The sequence below is a fragment of the Pollicipes pollicipes genome, unplaced genomic scaffold, assembly GCF_011947565.3.
Source record: "Pollicipes pollicipes isolate AB1234 unplaced genomic scaffold, Ppol_2.1 Scaffold_7231;HRSCAF=8579_pilon_pilon_pilon, whole genome shotgun sequence".
Taxonomy (NCBI): Eukaryota; Metazoa; Arthropoda; class Thecostraca; order Pollicipedomorpha; family Pollicipedidae; genus Pollicipes; species Pollicipes pollicipes.
In genome coordinates, this window is record NW_023597034.1 from 38,362,760 (window position 1) to 38,376,873 (window position 14,114).

At 48.4% G+C, this 14,114-nt stretch overlaps 1 protein-coding gene across 1 annotated transcript in view; it reads left to right on the forward strand.

The window, feature by feature from the left end:
* Nep1 (M13 family metallopeptidase neprilysin 1) overlaps positions 1-948 on the forward strand; it is a 42,142-nt gene extending 41,194 nt beyond the window's left edge. Inside the window, exon 14 of the mRNA XM_037234557.1 lies at positions 676-948. Coding sequence (XP_037090452.1) covers positions 676-948 — 273 coding nt within the window. The remainder of the gene's footprint in view (positions 1-675) is intronic.
* The last annotated feature ends 13,166 nt before the right edge of the window (positions 949-14,114 follow it).

The window sequence follows — 14,114 nt, forward strand, 5'->3', positions numbered from 1 at the left end:
CCGTTCTGATCACCGCGGTGGAACAGAGGCCATTAGCTGTTGTTCTGAGCTGGCGCCATTTGTTATAGCTGTCCGCTCTCGTGGCAGGCAGCCACTGAAGGGCTATTTTGGGACCGTTCATAATGTACCCGGACATAGCGCTAATGTGCAAAGGTCAGTGAACCCGCAAAAATGTGCTGCAAGCCACGACTCATTTGCCACACGCAGTAGATAATTATGACCAGCTTTGTGGGCACCAATAATTCCATGAAGAATGCTAATGAGGTGGTTATGACAAGGGCAGCAATCAGTGCGGTTTCCGATGTCAAAACACCAACGCTGATCTTTCTGGGCAAATGAGCGCTGCTTAAACATATCCGACGTGTTGTTAACCAGTGGTTTGCCTGCAAGCGTGCTGAGTTGTTAATGACCACCAGTCGTGCCGGAGGTCAGCAAGCTTATTCGTAGAGTGCTGAAGCTTGTAAGGTCCCCGTCAGCAGTCAGTAACGCTTCACTTCCATATGTGTTATTCGACTTTAGGCTGCATCGTAAATTTGTTATCGCCAGACATGGTTGAGCTGCGTCGGTACGGTCAGCTTGCTGGCAGGCGCGCGCCCCCCGCTTCCCCTGCCCCGACAGAGTGGTCCCGCCCTGACGCTCCTGCTCCTGTTTCTGCCCCCCCCCCCCCCCCCGTAGGCGTACCGCAAGTGGGTGACGAGGAACGGCGAGGAGGACCTGCTGCCTGGCATTGATCTGACGCACGACCAACTCTTCTTCCTCAACTACGCGCAAATTTGGTGCGGCTCGATGCGACCCGAGGACGCCGAGACAAAGATCATGTCGTCGGTGCACGCGCCCGGCCCCATCCGTATCTTGGGGCCGCTCTCCAACTCGGAAGACTTCGCCCGCTCCTACCGCTGCCCGGTCGGCAGCCGCATGAACCCCAGCCACAAGTGCACCGTGTGGTGAGAGGCGCGGCGGCCGGGCGGTCTCGCCGCCGGCGCGCGGGACTCCCACGGGAGCTTGGTGACTCCTGAAGGAAGTGGTGGTGATGCCTGCTGGAGCGTGGTTCCTCCTGCTGAAAGTGGCGACTCCTGTTGGAGTGCGGTTACTCCTACTGAACTGCGTTGTCTCCCATGGCATGTGTTGACTACTGGAGCGTTTTGATCCCGATTTCAGTGATTCGATCCTTGCTGGAATGCGTTGACACATGCAGGAGTGCTTTGACTCCCCTTGGAGCACGGTGCCGTCTGCCGGAGCTCGGGTAACGACTTGTGGGGGCCGGGGTGACACCTGCCGGGGCGCAATGAGCTCAGCTGGAGCTCAGTCACTTCTGTTGGAAAGCTGCTGCAGGTTTCGTGATGTCATTTGTGAAGGTTGGCTAAAACTCTGCCGCGCTTCGTTTCTGTCAAGATCTGCCTGATCCGTACGGAACACAACTGCTGAGCGCGCAGTGAGCCAGTGGTCCGAGGTCGCGTAGCTGCTGAGCGCACAGTGGACCAGTCGCGCCAGGTCGCGCAGCTGCTGGGCGCACAGTGAGCCAGTCGCGCCAGGTCGGGCCGAAGCTTAACGCTCAGTGGGCCAGTCATGGGAGTCGGACAGCTGCTGGGCGCACAGTGAACCAGTCGCGTCGGGCGCCGGTTCGAACAGCTGCAGAGCGCACGTGAAGCAGCTGTGCCGGTTCAGGTGGCTGCTGAGCGCACAGTGGACCAGTCGTGCCGGCCGGGCCGGTGCTGAGCGCACAGTGGGCCTGTCGGCCTGCGATGGCCGGCTTCAGTGCAGATGGTGCCCTCGTCTTCTGTGTTCCTCGGCCGCCACCCGCAGTCACAAGCTGTGACGGGCAACGCACGCCGGTTCGAAGGGAGCCACGCCGAGTTCAAAACTATGGGACAATCGTGCGCATGGGGCCTTGTGTGTGTAACTGTACAGACGTGCGAGAGTGAGAGGCGGGTCGGAATTACTTTGGCAGTTGGTACGTCGATGTTCCGAACCATAAGGTTTATTTTTCTAGGATAACGCTGAAGGATTGACAGGGCATACTCGAGCAGCCTTGGATCATGCCAAACCAAAACATGTTCAGTGAGATTGGCCATGGTCGCCATCTGTTGCAGTGCATTTTTATTTTGTCGTCCTGTTCAAAGTCCGCATGACTTGATGTGCAACTTCACAGCAGTATGTATTGGTAATTGTTTTATCTGTAAACTGCATCTTACAAGCAACGAAAGGTAGCAATGCGTGCTAGATTACCGCATCCACTCGCAAGTGCAAGGGTACAATGTGTGTATTATTGTTTGGATTGCCATAATTATTGCAGGACGTGAGTAACCATGTATGTTGATGTTTTGTGTATACTAGCTTTCATGGTTACCTGGTTTGAAGATAAATTACAGAAAGCTGTTCAACCTCGCCTCCAAGTCTGACCATACAATTGCCATCATGCGGTTGAAAGGTATGTTTTAACATACTTTTTGATGTTTCGCAACGTCATCATCACTGAGCTGTTTAAATAAATTTACCTTTACAGTAGGACAGTGAGAGGTCTCAGGAACGGTGTCATCTGAGCATGTGAAGGTACAGTCGGTTAACATATAAAGCAGTGGTAATATTGTGCCGTTTTTCCTACACTCATTGAGCGGTTCTTTTACGCAGGGACGGATACCACCCTTTGATAAGTTCTGCATAGTGCAAGGCGGTATGGTATACATAGATGCTTTTCGCTATGTACACCATAGTGGATAGCATTCGAACAGGGGGGGGGGGGAGGGTGAAACTCAGCCAGAAGGCGGGTAGAACGCTTGGGGAACCAGCTGGTGTGGTGAGCGAGGTTGCGCAATGCCTAAAGAGACTGCTGAGTCAACCGTGGACAAAACGGCGGAGGGAAAAGGCAAGTGTAGTATTTGTGTGTACCAGTTTGGAGGCTTGAGACAAAATGTATCTGTAAAAGCGAAATTGCCATTCTCATTTTGATGCGCGCTGAGTTGCTCTTTACATCCCAGAGTATGGCGTAGCTACTCTAACAATATTGTCCTTCCCAGGTCTGACATGTACTTACACTTGGGCTGGTGTTATATATATATATATATATATATATATTTATATATATATACATGCATATATATACACATATGGTATCTTATTTCATACCAGGGGTAAAACTTTGTATGTCTTTGGGGGGCCATGCCCCATGTCGAGCTGCCCCCCCCCCCCCCCCCAATATTGGGTTGAGCCCCCGCTGACTTTGGCCGGGCCTTCACAATGTGGAATTTGGCTCCCTATACCCGATCAGTTATTTAAAGTGAATATTAGTTGAGATGTCATAGGGACTGACAGTTTGGTTTTAAAGGTAGACACTCATGTAGCTCATTGCATAATACATTGGCAAACGAAACCGGCAAAAAGTCGCATTTTACAAGTTGCTAATCTCGAAGTGAATGCTTGGGCGCCATTGGAGTCTTACGACGCTTTTGAGACGCCATGGCGACGCCTGACTCTCAGCGAGGCAGACAGGGTTTTGAGACGCTATGGCGACGCCTGCCTCTCATCGAGGCAGACAGGGTTTTGAGACGCTATGGCGACGCCTGCCTCTCATCGAGGCAGACAGGGTTTTGAGATGACATGGTGACGCCTGCCTCTCATCGAGGCAGATAAGGTTTTGGGACGATATGGCGACGCCTGCCTCTCATCGAGGCAGACAGGGTTTTGAGATGATATGGCGACGCCTGCCTCTCATCGAGGCAGACAGGGTTTTGAGATGATATGGCGACGCCTGCCTCTCATCGAGGCAGACAGGGTTTTGAGACGATATGGCGACGCCTGCCTCTCATCGAGGCAGACAGGGTTTTGAGACGATATGGCGACGCCTGCCTCTCATCGAGGCGGACAGGGTTTTGAGACGATATGGCGACGCCTGCCTCTCATCGAGGCAGACAGGGTTTTGAGACGCTATGGCGACGCCTGCCTCTCATCGAGGCAGACAGGGTTTTGAGACGATATGGCGACGCCTGCCTCTCATCGGGGCAGACAGGGTTTTGAGACGATATGGCGACGCCTGCCTCTCATCGAGGCAGACAGGGCGGACGCCGCGGGAACCAAACCCCAGAATGAGTGGTCAGACGCAAACGCAACAACTTGCACACGCTGTCTAACTCGTAATGCCACTCTAGTGACATGTTCTGACGCAAATGCTGAAAGTTTGGTGGTAGCAGAAATCGTTGAAACTATCAAAATTTCCGGTTTTTTTGACGCGATATTCTTTCTTGAATGAAAACATGCGGCCAGCTCCTTGGATGATGTGATGCAATTTGTATCGTCAACATCAAGATATTCAAGTATTGTGCTGAATGTTTGGAGTATGTTAAAGGAGTACGATTAAAACAAATATTACTGAGGAATGTGACACGAGCGATGCACACACAACATGCGTTCCAGATACCAAAACAAGGATATTAGGTATACTGCGCCCCCCGGCACCTCAAATCGTTCTGTGTGTGTGTGTGTGTGTGTGTGTGTGTGTGTGTGTGTGTGTGTGTGTGTGTGTGTGTGTGTGTGTGTGTGTGTGTGTGTGTGTGTGTGTGTGTGTGTGTGTGTGTGTGTGTGTGTGTGTGTGTGTGTGTGTGTGTGTGTCATTGGGGCTTTACGACGCGCTCAGCTGCTGAGGCTATATGATGTCACCTGCCTCTCACCCTGGCAGGAAGGGCGGGCACCGCGGGGAATCGAACCCCGTACCTCGGGTTTCCCAGACGCGCAGTAGACACGTTAACCACTACACTACCGGCACCCCCGCAAATCGTTCAAATCGTTCTGTATTCGAACTTGAGGATAATTGTGGTATAACATACAGGCACCTTGCAAAAAAGGAGGTCTAGTAATATGTATCATAAATAAAACACAATGTGTAATGCGTTCATATTTTGTACACAACGCCTACGTATTTCATATCTTTTCAGCATGTACAACGCCACGAACTCATGATGTGATGGCGTAATCTCGATTGCTAGTGCTTCTGTAATTACTCATTTCGTTGAGAGAATCTAAATTAAAATCGCACAGGTGGATGTTCAAGGCAAGGAGCTGAAGGCCCCTTTCATCCCAGCCCAGGGCACCCAGCAACTGCTATTCTGGCGATGTGGGGACCACGGTGCCCTGGTCGATCCGGAGTTCTCCAGAGGGATACATGATGCGCCGGTCCGATCCATGATGCGACAGACACTCTGACCTGGGCAGCTGGCACAGGATCGACGCAGCGACACGTCAGTGACGCAAAATGATTCCTTACCGGAACAAAGAGTCCATTGCTTATTTGGCAGCGAGACACCAATTCGGTTTATCAGCCATTGCCTCCTGGTTGAAACGGCGCGGGGTCCTCGTTCAACCCCACTACCTCTAATTAGCACAGGTCGCCGTCTCATTGTGAGTGCGAACCGTTGCATCATCACTCCTCATGTCTCCTGTCATTGTCAAGATGGCCCTGACCAACGCAAGAGGCCTTTCGATCTTTGAGGTCCGGCTCCATTCCCTGTTCAGAGAATGTGTCAATGGCCGACTTTGGGCTTATTGGCGACACGCGGCTCCTTGTTGGAATTTATGAGCCTCTGATCGGCTCAAGAGCTCGACCAATGCACGATCTTTCGGATTAGCATTTGCAAGCCCGGCCTTGCCCCAGCTTGGGAAAGAGGCCCCTGTGCCAAGACCGGCGCGGGACCGAGTGTTCGGTAATACCTACTGACTGAGATTCCTTCATCTGCCGGCTTGCCCTTCGGACCCTTCAATCGGACCCTTGATCTTCATCCCCTCGGAGCTCAAGGCCTCCTCGAGACCATCGGGACCTGAAGACCTACGGTAGTTCACGTGTTCTTGTCCCACAGATAGTGGCGCGCTTGGTTGCTCGTAAAAATAGAAAGGGCAATTTTTGATGTCCTCTGGAGTTTGACACCAGTTGGAATTAAAGGGTTTGGAAGACTTCGTGGGACCTCCCTAGCAGGGGGTGTCTCCAAAGGCTTGGAGGACTTCGTGGGACCTCCCTAGCTTGGGGTGTCTTCAAAGGTTTAGGGGACTTCGTGGGACCTCCCTAGTGGTGGGTGTCTTCGTGGGACCTCCTCGGCAGAGGGTGTCTTCAAAGTGCAGATCGTGATGCCCGAAATGAAGGCATCGGATATCTCTTTGTCGAGAGATCCGGCTTAGGATTTCGTCAGGGTGGGAGGAACAGAAGGTGTGCTCTACCCCTGATTTCGGTGCCCTTTGAAAATGAATGTATTGGTGTTGAAATGGCCAGTTCAGGTTTTATGAGTTTTAAAGAATAAAGGTTATGGTACCCCAAAATTAGAAATTGGTGATCCATCGCTGGATGGGCGGACTCAGAATTTCGTCGATGGGAGGTACGAACATTACGGCGCTGCTGAAATTTGTTGTCTCTTAGAAAGCAACGTTTTGACATTCATCGTTGTGCCCCCTGGGATGAGGTGACTGCTTGCATATTGTGTATGATATTGCGCTATGACGGTTTTAAGGTACCTCTTTGCGGAAGTAGTCAATCTAGAATTTGGTCAGGATGGTGAGCGATGAAATCGTGGTGTCCTTTAAAGAAGATTTTGGGACCCTTTCAATAGCCCGCTTGGACTTCTTGCCCCTATAAATCAAATGTTGAGGTGCTTTAAAATGACGGTTTTCATGACCATCCACCCAATGAGCTGGACCATGATTTCGTCAGTGGAGCGTCACGTGTATTGCAATTTCCCCAAAGTTCGTTGTCTACTGAAATAAAGGTTTTGGGACCCTCTGAGGTGCCCCATAAGTTGGGCGTTTCTGGAAAATGATGGTTATGATGATTAAAAAAAGAGATGTGGGTGCCACTTTGCCGAAGGTGGAAGAACTGAGTTTCGTCAAGATGAAATGCACACAAATTACTGTTGGAAATCAAGGTTGGCCCGTTGGGAAAAGGGTTGTAGCGCCGCTTTGCAGAATGGGCCAATCTATGATTTTGCTGAATGGACAAGGCACATGTGATGTAGTGCCTGCGGAATTCGGTGCCTGCCGAAAAGGAAATTTAAGACCGCTTGTGGTGTCGCTGGAATTTTGTGCCTCTTAAAAGGCTGTATGATTTCAAAATTAAGGGTTTAGCATTCCTTCACCACGAAATTATGGTGCCACAAAGGAGCAAGAAAACATCATGAGTGGCTAAGTGGTTGGGTGGCATGGCTCGATGCTCTCCTCCCCCCACCCTTAGGATACGCCCCTGTCTGCATTGTTCGATTACAAGCATCAAATTTGGACAGTTGTAAAACATTATTATCGCGTCATTTGATGACGTATTTTATGTAGTCCCAGAGGCAGGTCCTTTCGGGAGAAGCCCAACAGCCATTCAAAATCGCTGCCTTCCGCAGTCTCCTTAAACGGTCTCGACGCGCCACCATTTGTGGGAGCGTGCGGTATGCACTACGACACACAGATGCTGTGGTCACTTAGTGGCTAGCTCCTCTCCAGTAAATCATCTGTCTTCGAACCAAAATAGGGTGTAAAATCGACGTATCAATTTTTCGGAACTATTAGACGCCAATGAAAAACATTGCTAAAATGCAAACGTCCATGCGCTCTCCCTGGGCCATTCCCAAGAGATGAGCTATTGAGGGTGAGAGCAGCTGGAAGTATTGAGTACGGTCAATACATCCGTCGTTAAGCACTGCAGTGCCGTTCAACTAGTCCCTCCTGATCAAAGGTCGTTCACTCAGCGTAAGACCTTTGTGCTCATTATGTCGAAATACCGGGAGCTTAAAGACTTCCTCTCCTATATCAAGTCTAAATTATGATCATAGAGGGAAGTAGGCAAAGTTAGTAAAGGAAATGCGTCTCGGAAATAAGATGAGCAAGGTCCATGGGTTCGGAACCCAATGAAAAGGCAAAGTTCCATCCCTGCTTCATGCATGTATGAAGTAGAATTCCGCAGTATTCCCTATCGTACCATTTGTACACATATGGATGCAAATGGGCAGACAGCCAGCTCACGTTAAATGTTTCACAGTGCAATAATATTCTGAGCAGGTGACGCTTAAATTAAATTTGGAACATGCGCGGTTCACTTTAAGCTGATCTTCTTCCTGAATCAGGTTGGTACACTATATATCATGTTGCATTTCATGCCGCTAAAACTGCAATTTTCAGATTTTCATGAAATTTCCAGAGCATCTTTTTACCTTCCTGCAGAAAATATAGATATCCCGCATCATCGAAAGCGATACCAACAAAAGTTTGTAGGACGCGTGATAGGACGAACCTGATTCCTTTTAAGCGAATGTTCCATTCGCAGCTCTTTCACTAAAGCCAGCCGCTCTTATGCGACAGAAAGTTCTAGCACACTCTTAGTGTCACGTGTGGCTGCATTTAAGCTTGTGTGGTGCATGTAAAACATCCCAAACGTGTAAGAGAGTTTAAAAGTAGTTAGCAAACAGCTTGTCATAGCAGCCGATGTAAGCGGCTTATCAGAATAGTTTGATACAAGCAACACAGTATTTATCTTCTGGTGGTTTTAGCGATTTGAGGCTTTGAGAGTTTAAGTTATCGTCTCTACAATGATCGAACTTTAATATAAGAGGAGGTAATAAACGACTGTATCAAGCAAACATGGTTATGCTGTAAAAGCTCATTTTTGACAAGATAGCCAATGTCTGATTGACAACGTCTTTTGAATAAACACGTGTTCCAACGAAGGATCAGTTTTATCACCATCTCCAAAGTTTTTTAAGATAATATCCGAGTAGCGCAATGTATTCGTGCCATTCTTAGCTACAGGTCCTTCAATAGCCGGTCTATTGATACAGCAGCTTAGATGTACCTTGTATAGTCGCTAACCAATGGTGAATCAAGATCAGGCCACGGCTGTGAGCGACAGCAATTCCTTGGGAAGCCTTTAATCTGATGCAGTCTGAATCTGAATCTGTTTTAATCTGACCTAGACACACAAGGCCATACATCTTTGGGACGTTTTTGTAGACACTTAGACGACTTAACTTTGGATTACGTTTTACGACAGATTAAACTGATCTTAGGCCAGGTAGAGCAGTCAGACCGAGGTGAACACCAAGTTACTTTTTCTGCAGGCCTTGCTTTGTGGGGAGGTATTTTGACGTTCATTTCGCGTTTCTTGTTCACGGGGACTTCAAAAGATGTGTGATATCACCTCCATAGCGGTGATGAAAGGAGTTCACTGACCTAAAATGACCTCGACTTACCTTTTTGTAAACATACGACCTCGCGTAATCCCTGAACTCCATCAAATTAGAAAATCAAACAGGATGATCCAGGAGTTGTATTCGCCGTGCCATTCTGAACGACAAGTATTACTCGCTAGTGAACTTTGCTCAATACGGCCATTTAGATTAATAGTAGTTGCATGAGAGGGTTTAAGGGTATTTTGGACAACGAGCTGGAGTTGAACCTTGCGTGCCCATATTTGAGCCGAAGGCCATAACTTATGGACCTGAAAATATCACACAAGTGAGCGCACATGTAGGCCTGTATGTTATATAAATGTGGTGCCTCGAGCTCTCTAAGTTTTTTAGATTCTGAGGGTGTCAGTTTGTCCCCCGCCCGAGCGCATGTTATCCGGTAACTCCAGATGGGTTAAGCTACTATATATATAAACATATATATATATATATATATATATATATATATATATATACATATACTATATATATATATATATTCTGGAAAATTTTGGCAGAATCATTTCTTTCATACACGTTCGATTAAAAAACAATCGCTGACTAAGAGCATTGACGAGCTTTGTAAGCATTGTTTTAGTTTACGGACTTTTCACTTGGTATTTTCGTTTAGATTTAAAGATGGTTTGCGCAAAAGTACTCATATATTCGTCGCTCATTACACCCTAACGTTTCGAGATACTATCTCATCGTCGGAGAGGAATGAATGGCAAATAATTTTGAATGTTAAAGAATAAAAAATTGTGCACTACTATTGGAAACAATCTTTTGGTACAGAGAACGCAAATGAAGCATAAGTTATTGAAGTAAGACAAATTCCTAATTTCGCTTCGATGCATATCAAATGCACTCATAATGGGAACACCACAAAAACAAAATGGGAAAGGACACTTTGGTCACAATCACATCATTAGTGCTCACCGCACACCTCCTGGTATGTCAAGGGTTGTATAAGAATTTGTTTTTTTTCTGTTTAGGGTTGGCGAGAGTTTGTCAATGAATATAATTTCCCAAATAATTTGAAGGCGTCTTCTGTCATTGTAAGTCCGTAAAAAGCCAGTGCCGTCTGTCAGTTGTTCTCGTGGCAACACCCTGTCGTGTTCGTGTCGCATGTGGTCCAGAGGTGCCCCGCCACATAAGTGCATTGTCAGGCGTCGTGAGAGTGTCGTTGTGTATACATATATATATATATATATATATATATATATATATATATATATATATATATATACATCTATTGGATTAAAAATGATTACTGACTCAGCATTGAAGAGCTTTTTGACACATCCGTCCAGTTTCTGAGGTGCCGCGGTATGTAAGCGGATAGTGCCCCAGCAGCAGCATAAGGCCATACGAGAAGATCCAAAGAGATCCAGGGTAACGTGGAAGGCTTCTTAGCGATCAGATTGACCCGGCAAGCGGACATATAGGGCCCTTGCAATAGCGTAACACCACTGGACGGCGTAATGAGCCTCAAACTGTCCTCCCATCGCCACCCTCTCAATCAGTAAAGACTTAACTTTGTCTGCTCACGGGCTCTTTGCTTTCGCTTGCGACTGTTCTTGGTCGTCTGAAGGCCCAAAGACGCCCAATTTTGTTGTGTTTTGTGTTAGAAAACTACGTCCGTTCGGCCTGTCACGTGCCCTTCGGAGCGTATGGGTCCTCTTGAGACGCAGGGGGTGGGGGGGTGGGGGCATGGTTCTGTGGTTTTGGTTCGCGGTTCTGGTTCCATAGTCGTAGTTCAATCATTGCTCTGGATCCGCCACTGGCCCGAGCAGCCTGGTGGATGGAGCCCTGACGAGAACATAGGGCCCTGCACTCAAAAAGAAAGTACGCGAAACACAATGCAGAGGGCCGTCTAACGATCGAGTGTGCCCGATTAGGTTACCAGAAGAGGCCCCGACAAAAGCGTAGGGCCCTTCAGTCAGATAAGGAGTACCTAAGATCCAGCCTGGAGGGCCCCTCGAAAGATCGAGTGCACCCAAGCAGGCTATCAGGTGGTCCCCGCCAGAAGCGTAGGGCCCCACATTCCAATACCAAGATCCAATGTGCAGGGCCCCTGAACAATTCAGTTACTTCAAAAGATGAACAGGTGGGCCCCCGACAATTGCGTTGGGCCCTCCATTCAAATAGAATGTACCCAAGAAACAATGTGGAGGGTCCCCACACAACGGAATGGGCCAGAGCAGGTTACAGAAAGGACCCCCGACAACGGCATAGGGCCCTCCATTCAAATGAGAAGCACCCGGGACCCAATGTGGATGGCCGCCGAACGACCGAGTGTTCCCAATCACGTTAACAGATGGGCCCCGACAAGAGCGTAGGGCTCTGAGCAAAAGACAGCAAATTGGAAGGCCCCTAGACCAAAGAAGAGGGCCCATGAGCATACCGTGAGTGTGTCGGTAGGTTAACCGAGACCAGCGTGAAGGGCCCTTAGGCAACCGAGAACACCCCGGCAGGTTAACATATGGGTCCCCCGGCTATAGCGCATAGAGGCTTTCCGGCAAACGGAAAGAATCCGTGAAAGGTCCCTGATTGACAAGAGTGTCCAGGCACGCTAGCACGAATGGTCTCAGTAAGAGCTCAGGGTTCTCTGAATGCGAATAAATAAAGGGCAACGCAGAAAGCTTCTTAGCGGTCGGATTGACCCTCCAAGTGGACATGTAGGGCCCTCGCAAACAGCGTAAGGCCTCTGGACAGCGTAATGAGCTGTAGAATCTCCCAGTCACCACTCTCAATCAGCGAAGAATATTTGTTGTCTACTTGTGGGCCCTCCGATTTCGCCTGCATCCGTTCATGGTTGCCTGGAAGCCCAAATACATCTGATTTTGTTACGTTTTGTCTAATAAAAAAACAAACAAACAAAAAACTGCGTCTGTTCGACCGACTGTGGGCCCCTTTGGATCCTATGGGCTAATTCGGGGCCTAAGTAAGCATGGTCCCGTGCCCCCCCCTCCCTGGATCCGCCCCTGTTAGCACTGACTTAATAAATAATAAAAGCTAAGTGCTGGTCAGCAGACTCAAATCCGACGCTTCATCTCAAAATCGCTCAGTTTTGTACATCCCCTACTTCTGACTACACTTACGTATTGTTTCGGACAGTTTCTAGGCAAAGTAAACAGAATAAAAGGAAGGACCCCCAACCAGATAAACCGTTCTCTTCTTTCCAGCGCTCCCCCACACTTCTGCATCCGCCCCTGATACAAACATGGGTCACGTGCATCCAAATTCATGTGTATGTTTGCATTCATGTCGTAGTTTGTTTCAGAAAAAAAGGGCCTACTCTCCGGCCTAATTTGAGCAGCCATCGCGCTGGCGGGCAACACGTTAAAATATTTCTCAAGACCTGGCAGGCATTGGCAAATTTACTAGATCTTGTGGAACCGGCTTTGTTGTTGGGATTCATGAATGAACATAGCCTAATCGCATCAGGTGCAAATACATTTTCAAATGGTCATTAGATACAATATAAATGCGAACGCGTGCAATGCCCATCCCAGAACCAAAAGCGAAACCAATTATGGGCCATTTTTTGGTCAATAACATTAGCTGACCATAATATCGGAGAGCCGGTCAGCCGCCGGTCACGGGTAGGTTTGCCGTCGACCCAAAGACCAGCTGGCCTCAGTCAATCCTGTCGTGATAAGTGATGCAAGCGTACCACCGATGCTCTAGTTCCCTGTTACAAGTACTAGCCGCCGCTACTCTGCGGCATCTAACCTTTGCCCTCACAGCCCACGCCAACGTAACCAGACCTGTTGGCGAATTTTACACTGTTGCTGTAGACCAAAGTAGGCGCCGGGCAGCGTCTAGGGCCCACAGAACAGGCGATATGCTCTCAAAATCCTTGGAAAGCATTTGCACCTGTGGGTGTTGGTAAGATATTGTGGTACCAAACAATTCTTCAATAACAGTCGTTGTTCAAAACAGGGCACATTGTTCGACATCATTCCAGTGTGCCACGAGAGCTCCCAAGCTCATGTTTGTTATAGCGATAGGCATGTAGGCGGGCTGCTATAGCAACAGACGCCAGGCGCCAATCTCCGAACAACGGCTGGAGTCTCTTTATGATGTGAACTTCGAGTTCGTGATGTATACTTTTTGCAGGGCGCAATCGCCACAAGAAGGAACTACATACTAGGCAATTTTTGAGAAACTTCTTGTAAATTGCATGATTTGGAAAAAATATTAGCATTCCCCCTGAGGAAAGGTATGGGCACATGCTTGCGCTGGCAAAATTTGATAGCATGCAATGCGTACACTCAAATATACTGAATATTGAGTACACACTCACACTTGGTTGTCAGCTTGGCACCAACGTTACCTGCATATCAAGACAGTAATTGGTCACGTATTCGAAAGCAAACTTATTTATTTTAATTTCGTCGATTTTGGTGCCGAGAACTACGTGGGAGCGAATTACGAAAAACAACTGAATTCTTACCATCCATAAATTTTGTAATTTTCTGCGGAGGGGCACCCCTGTTCAATTGCTATGATGGCCAATGCCCTCGAGATTTAACAAGTTAAGCAAGTCCGAAGCCAGTGGCTTCAAACTTTAAGCGGAACGCGAGCCAGCAGTTTCGAACGTAGGAAACACGAGCCAAAGCCGACACATCAGTTTAAAATCACGAGGCCGGAGCCAGAGCCGACTCTAATAAATGTCTATGTTATGTGAACCCACGGCTATTATGCCGTCTGCTTTAACTCTATGGGAACACAATATGCCATCAGGCTTTTGCCGAAAGATTGAGACGACGTGTTAGCGTTGGGTACGGATCGAAAAATCACTCGGACTAACGTCCTGGTCTTGTGGGCTAGCACGCGCAGCCTACGCAAGCGCATGCGTGTCACAACATCGCGGAGCTGTGTGACATATGTACTGGATGACTGGACATAGCATGCGTTTTGGGGATTAAA